Source organism: Chrysochloris asiatica, unplaced genomic scaffold, assembly GCF_000296735.1.
Source record: "Chrysochloris asiatica unplaced genomic scaffold, ChrAsi1.0 scaffold00017, whole genome shotgun sequence".
Taxonomy (NCBI): Eukaryota; Metazoa; Chordata; class Mammalia; order Afrosoricida; family Chrysochloridae; genus Chrysochloris; species Chrysochloris asiatica.
Genome location: NW_006408535.1, coordinates 6399738 through 6407642, shown reverse-complemented (window position 1 = coordinate 6407642; position 7905 = coordinate 6399738). Strand labels below are relative to the sequence as shown.

General features: G+C 36.6%; 1 protein-coding gene across 1 annotated transcript in view; it reads left to right on the top strand.

Annotated features, from left to right (window-relative positions):
• The window catches only part of CTAGE5 (CTAGE family, member 5), a 94834-nt gene that overhangs the window by 47368 nt on the left and 39561 nt on the right, over nucleotides 1-7905 (top strand). Inside the window, 2 exon segments of the mRNA XM_006878201.1 lie at nucleotides 1427-1565; nucleotides 7146-7247. Of these exon segments, the coding sequence (XP_006878263.1) occupies nucleotides 1427-1565; nucleotides 7146-7247 (241 nt within the window).

The following is a 7905-nucleotide window of genomic DNA, read 5'->3' as shown; positions in this document are numbered from 1 at the left end:
CTTGTGTGATTGTTCCTGTTCTGGAATGCCAATAATTCTTATGTTATTCCTCTTCATGTTATCCAGCATGAATCTTAGTCCTTCTTCAGATTTCTTTATATCTTTTTTGTATTTGTTCTTCTGTCTTAGTAGTGTTGAGAGATTTACCTTCTAGCTCACTAGTTCTGGCTTCTATCTCTTCAATTCTACTCCTTTGCCCTTTCAGTGTCTTGTCCATTTCTGTTATTCTATTATTAATCATTTGGACCTCTTTCTGTAGATTTTGAATTATTTCCAATGCTGAATCTATCATATTTGATTGTTCCTGTAGCACTTTCCTGACTTCTTCCTTATTTTTCTCAACTCCATTATATAGTGATTTGATACATTTCATAATCATTTTTCTGAATTCCTTGTCTGGCATTTCCAAAGTCTGCCCATCTTCCAGTATGGAGTGTAGGTCTACTTCCAGCTCATTTGCCTCAGTCACTTTATCTCGTTTCTGGACATGAGCTGATATGGTCATCTGCTTCTGTATTTTAGGCATATTCAGGGGTTATCTGTGGCCTTAATATTAGATGGGTATGTATTTTGGTATTTTTTATGCTTTCTGATTGCTTCTAGGTAGGTGTGATCAGGAAATGGGCTTCCCTTTTCACTCTTCCTCGTGAGAAATTTCAAGATGCCACTGTTGGTCATTTTGACGTAATTTAGGATTTAATTTTCGGCTTATTTCTTTTTTTGTCTGCTTCTCCCACTCCATAATCCCCATTCAGGCCTTGTTTCTAGTTGTAAACAGTTCAGGGCCGGCTGTGGCCATTTGGTTTTAATTGGAAGCTGTCTCTTTAAATTTTGAGGAGATCTGTGAGCATGTGTAGTAGATCCCTCCAAGGGTGGGGCTAGGGTGCCCACTAGCTCAGGCACCCCTATAGTCACCAGAATGGAGGTGTGCAGACAGCAATGGCCTAATGAACAGCTACCAAAAGAAAAGGATGTCTACACCTTTATCTCTGCGGTCCTGCCAGGCATCTGTGGCCTCTCTGATCCTTCCCTCACTTGGTCTCACCCAAGATGGCGGCTCCTGAAGCAGCTGAGCATCCTGGACTAGAAAGCAATGTACTTCTTGCTTCTGCCACAAATTCCCCCAGCTGTAAGCCTTCCAATTTTCTAAATATTCCTTTATATGTGGTTCAGAGTTCTGAGACCATCCCCTGAGCCTGCTTGGTCAGGTATTCTGTGTTGTTGTTGTTGGAGCTCTTCACTGCACTTCCACCCGATCTGCCATCTTGTTTGTTCCTACCTTAGTAGATTTTTATGTTATTTTCCAAGGGGAGTGTATATCCTTATTTTAATAATAGCTTATTAGTAGTGATTTTTATCTTTCTGAAATGTTAATGAATAACTGAAAATATTTATTTCATTAATTGTGACTTGTACATTTTTATAGAATATATTAAAGATCTCCAGGCTGAGCAGTCATCTTTGCAGTCAGAAAACACAGAATTAGAAAATGAAAATCAAAAACTTAATCACAAACTTCAAGTGATAACTGAACTATATGAAGAAAATGAAGTGAAACTTCACAGGTAATGAAAATGGTGCTGATAACTCCATTGAATGGCAAGTAAAATGTATTAAAAATATTATGTTGCTTGTTCCACTTATGATTAATGAGAAATCTCAATATAGGATTAAATTATATTTCATCAAATTTTTTTGAGGGGGGTAGGTTAAAATCCATAATTATAATGTTTTTTGCACAGGATCTTTTGTGTGTGTGTGTGTATGTGTGTGTGTGATTTTGATACACTTTAAAATCTGTAGTGCCATTAACTAAAACATACACATACAAGAAAGAACATCTGCATAGAAAAAGAAAATAGTATGTACAAGAGCAAGGAAGTTGCTTGCCCAGGAGACGTCAAGGTAAGTGGTTGAATCCCCTCAGAGCAAACCCCCTTCTAAGACTAAGACTCAGTGGGAATACACGCTCTGATGGATGACCATGTTTGTCATCGATAAGGGGAAATGAGGGAAAAACAGCAATGAAGCTGAGAGCTAAGCCCTACAATGTTCGATAGACTCCTGTGAACCCAGATGGAGACTTGGCTGGCTAGCAGTGTGGCAAGACCTGGGGAATCTTGGACCCAGAGTCAGTGACATAGCCACAGAGGACTAGAATGGAGAGTGAAGCATCCAGCTGATAAGAAGAGAGGGCATATGCATAAGAACACCCATACTTGCAGATAATACCCACTTAACCTGGCTTCAATGACTGGATGATCAGAGCTCAACTAGAAGAAGAAAGAAGGGGATAAAAAAGAGTCATCTGATACAATTTGGTGAACTTGACCTACACCTATACACCTATGGATGCAGTAGCTCAAAATAGGGAACAAATCTTTACAGCAAGGATCATTCCCACCCCTTCCATACACAGAATAGACAGGGATGGGCAACTTGGACATTGGCTATTCAAAATGTGGGGTGCTTCAAAGGTAAGAAATGACTGGCTTACAAGCTTTCAAGAGGGAATCTAGATCCAGAGGGCGTGGAGGAAGGTAGAATCTCCACTGAGTAGTATCTAATCTGTCTGGGCAGGGCTGATGAAAGGAGATGTAGATAGGTTAGTATTAATTTTCTGGATTTCTTTTTGCAGGTTTTATATTGTCTACAACTTTTTATCTACATTGTTTTGTTTGTTCCTTTAGTTTTACCTGTATTCATTTCTTGTTTTTCTCAACCTTTTTGTCAATCATTTGAAGATACCTAAATATCATTCTCCTTCTTCAGGTAGTTCAAATGCATTTTCTTCCTCAAAAAGTTTTAAAATTCTGCCTCATGGTTATTTGCTTGAGCCACTCTGCCTTACTTCTTCGTGTAAACGGAAATTGTCTGTTGTCTCCGAGACATTGTCATATTGTTGTTTTTGTATTTAATTGGTGATTGTGTGTTGGTGTGTTCTTAGTCACTCACCAATACCTTCTGGTGGGTGTGATTAGAGATTGAAAGTGTGCATACTGTTCTGCATTTGCTGTTCCTGCAGCTTAGTTTAGGATATGTCTGGTTATTTTGATCATTGATCAGGTATTTAGCAGCTCTTATTGACTCTTGCCCAGTGGGTGGGGTCACAGAAGGTACAGCTTTGGCTGGGCTGTATGGGAATAGTTGTTTTGCCCTGTTGGGTGAGGCAAGAAGAGAAAATACACACAGAAGAGAAAGACAAACAAGCAAACAACAGCAACAAAAGAAAATAGTAAAGGAGGACAAAGAGAGGAAAATAGGTAATGTCTAGAAAAAAGAAATAGTAACCAAAAAGAGAAGAGGTAGTCAAGTAAAACAAAACAAAACAAAAAAACCACTGAAGAGAAAAATAAGAAAAAAAATTAAAAGAAGGAGAAAGTAGTACATACAATTAGGAGAAGGGATGAGGAAAAGAACAAGAGACCAGAGAATAATAAAAATCAACAGAAAAAAGAAGAAGAAAAAGAGGGGGAGGGAAGAGAAACAAGAAAAGAAGGAAATATGAAAGTAGAGCTAGAAAGGATACAAAGCAAGGACATTAAAGAGAGGAATAGGAAGAAAGAATAAAAACAATGAAGTATGATACTGTGTTCTTCATATAGTCTAGCATTTCTAATTATTTGCTCAGCATATAGGTAGTCGATTGTTGTTGTTAAGTGCTATCAAGTCAGTTCTGACTCATAGTGACCCTGTATAGGGTTTCAGAGAGGCTGGTTAGCTTGAACCACCGAAATTGTGTTTCAAACTGACCTTTCAATGCAGTACATTAACCAGCAGCACCACACCAGGATAGTACCAATTAATTGTTTAATTAAAATTCTTACCTGCATGCAGAATGATTTAGATTCATTTTCTAGATGCTAGATTGATTTTTTTTCACAACTGAAACTTTCATGCATTTTTCAAATTTAGTATTGGAGAGTAATGAAAAGGACTTAGAAGGTTGGTGTGTTGTGTAACTATGTGAAGTAAGATGTGATTTTTAATCAGATCACTGGGCTTCCTTTCACAATGTCATTTTTATCATTACTGTGCCAGCCCTGATAAAAGGTATTTGGCAAGGATGTTAAGAACTACTTGTCTTCTTTAATCCATATCTATAAAAACAAACCTCTTTTCCATCCCTAAGTCCATTACACTTTTTTATGTTTCCTGAAGAGATCATTTTTATTTTCTTGTAACACCTGTGAAGGCATTGACCCAGGGGGATGCCTTCCTAACATTAATTAATGTAATTTGTAAAATGGAAAATATTTGCTACTGCCCTATAGGATTTCTTCAGTAGTATGTAATATTACTCTCAAAGTCTCTCAACATTGGTAGTTAGGACTTCAAAAATGTTTTTCTCTTAAGTTCAGTAAGTAGTTTTTGAGTGGCTAAGTATTAAACATGGTGGCTCTGTGCATTAAGCTGTGGACTGCAAACCACAGGTTGGAAGTTTGAGTCCACCAGCTGCTCCTCAGGAGAATGATGATACTTTCTGCTCCTACAAAGATATAGTTTCAGAAACCCTGTAAATGGTCACTATGAGTCAGAACTCACTTGACAACACTTAACAACAACAAAAACAAGTATTACTAATGATGACTATGTGAAAAAACCACAGTCACTGTACCAAAAAGAAATGGTTGATGTTTTACCATTTCAAGAAGTAGCATATGATCAAGAGCCAATGATACTGAAGGAAGAAGTCCAAGGTGCATTGGAAGCATTGGCAAAGAACAAGCCTCCAGGATTTCATGGAATACAAATTGAAGTCTTTCAACAAACTGTGGCGGTAAAAGAAGGATTCACTCATCTATGCCAAGAAATTTGGAAGATAGCTACTTAGCCAACTGTTTGAAAGAGGTCGATATTTGTGCCCATTCCAAAGACAGACGGCCCAATGGAATGCAGAAATTATTAGAAAATATCATCAATATTGCATGCAAGTAAAATTTTGGTAAAGATAATTCAAAAACAGTTGCAGCAGTACACTGACAAGGAGCTGCCAGAGGTTCAGTTCAGAATCATATGGGAACATGGAATGAGGGATATCATTTTTGAAGTTAATCTTAGCTGAAAGCAGAGAATACCAGAAAGATGTTTACTTGTGCTTTATTGACTACGCTCATCCTGGTGTGGCACTGCCTGTTAATGTGCTGGACTGCAAGGTTGGTTTGAACTGCTCCTTGGAAACCGTGTACGGGGTTGCTGTGTTGGAACTGACTTGATGGCACTTAACAACAACAACAGGGTTTTCAATTGTGTGGATCATGACAAGCTATGGACATTATTATGGAGAATGAGTATTCAGGAACACTTACTTGTGCTCATGAGGAACCTGTACATAGATCAAGAGGCAGTTGTTTGACCAGAACAAGGGAACACTGAATGGTTTAAAATCAAGAAAGGTGTGGGCCAGGGTTGTAATCTTTCACCATACTTATTCAGTCTGTATGCTGAGCAAATAATCAGAGAAATTGGGTTATATGAAGAAAAACATGGCATCCGGATTGGAGAAAGACTCATTAGCAACCTGCAATATGCAAATGATACTGAAAGCAAAGAAAGAGGATTTAAAATACTGATGCAGATCAAAGACCACAGCCTTCGCTATGAGTTACACCTTAATGTAAAGAAAACAAAAATCCTTACCACTGGCCTAGTAAATAATGTTAAGATAAATGGAGAAAAGATTGAAGTTGTCAAGACTCATGGAAGCAGTAGTCAAAAAATCCAAACATGTTGTATTCGGCAAATCTACTGCATATGACTTTTTAAAAGTGTTCGTGAGCAAAGATGTCAGTTTGAGGACTAAAGTGTGCTTGACCCAAACCAAGGTATTTTCAACAGCCTCATATATATGTGAAAGTTGGACAGTTAATAAAGAAGACTATAGAAAAATTGATGCATTTGAGTGATGGTGTTGGAGGAGAATATTAAAAGTACCATGGACTGTCAGAAAAACAAACAGATCTCAAATTTGAACATATTGTCAGGAGGGACCAGTCTCTAGAGAAGGATATCATGCTTAATAAATAGGAGGGTCAGTGAAAAGGAAGAAGACCCCCAGCGAGATGGATTGGCTTAGTGGCAGCAGCAATGGACTCAAGTACAGCAATGATTGTGAGATTGGCAAAGGATCAGCAGTGTTTCGTTCTCTTGTACATAAGTCACTGTGAGTTGGTATTGACTTAGCAGCACCTAACAACAACAACATATGAAAAACAGCATAGACAGTATAGTATAATAGAGTCATTACTTGATCTCTTTGCCTTGGTCCAGTTATCTAGTCTTAGTTTCTTTGTTTCATTTACATTTTTATAAAATGGGAATATTAATAAAACTCTTCTATAAGAGTCCTGGTATTAAACTGTTGGATAAGTGCTGGATTGCAAGGTGGTTTTAACTGCAAGGTCAAAACTGGTGGGTTTTGAATCACTGGAAACCCAATGCAATTTTGTTACAGCTGGAACAGACTGTATGGCACTTAACTTACGACTATTGTGATAATTAAATAAGATAATACATATAATATTAGCATAATAAATAACCATTCGGGCACATATTAACAGCTCAATAGTTCATTGTTAACGATTATTAAAACTATGAGGGGACAAAAAAATTCATGGAAAATTCCATTATTTTTCATTCCTTTTTCCACAATGTTTCTGAAGCCCTCTCGTATTAGAAGTAGTAAGTAGAAGCACTACTACTTGAATTGACTGGGTTGTTTTTTATGAACTGGCCTATAAGCTTCACTACTATTTTTAACAGCCAGTTGCAAAGCTATTGAAACATGAATTATTAGTTGATGACTTTTTGTTTAGTAAAAGTAATGCTTCTTTATACAAAAGGGCTTATAACAGTTGTAATAGTTTTGTTAGTATTTACCATTGATCATCTTAGTATTGTAATTAATTCTTATAGAAAACTCTTTAAATTAACATTGTATATTAGAAGAACTGATTTGTAATCTTAAATTTCACACCAGGAATATTTGTTTATACAGTTTTTTTTCCCCTTGCATGTGATGTGCTTAATGGCCATATACAAATTGCTTTACGGTGAGCACCAGTTGTAATATAATTTAAAAGGTGTAAGTGATGGTTTTACGACATATATTATGAGAAACAAAACTTTTTTTTTTTTTTTTAAAGGAAATTAACCGTAGAGGAAAATTCCCGGTTAGAGAAACAGAGGAAACTTTGCAAAGCAGATGAAAAGCTCTGTCAAGCAACAGAAGAAATGGAAAACTATAGGTACTAAATGCTTTTTCCTCATTATTAGAAGGTGGGAAAGATATCCAAAAACACACTACTAGAAAAGTCATAAAGAAAACCAAACCAAACCAAATATTTTTCATTCCTCTATCTTGCTATTAATGCAATTAATACAGAAAATATAGAAAGAAAAACAGGTTTTTCTTTAATTGTATAAGATTTTAAATCTCTTACATTAAGTGATTTCAAAATATGAACACTTTACGTTAATGTAAACATTATAAATAGCTGTTAATTTCAAGGTCTTTTCTCTTTGGTTCAAATGGGAAAGAATGTAATCAGTGTGAGTGAATTCAAGAAGTGTCACACAAAAATAAGAAGGAACCAGAGTTAGTGTTCTAAAGAAGTGTTTAAATAAGCGATAATCAGAAATGGAGGCAGAGATGGGGACATTGAGAAAAGGAGCAACTGAGGACTCTAGATTCATGGGAACAGAGGGACTAAGAGATAGCGGCCATGAGGCAGACTTGCAGAATGTGACCTTTGGTGGTGTAAATTATTATCTATGCCTGAGTGTTTGAAAAGAAAAAAGAGCTGAAGTGAATAGAGAGAAATACTGTTAACTGATGGTACATGGAGGGGATTATAATCATTGTAATGAAACAAGGTGTATGATTTGTTGAATGTAAAACTGATG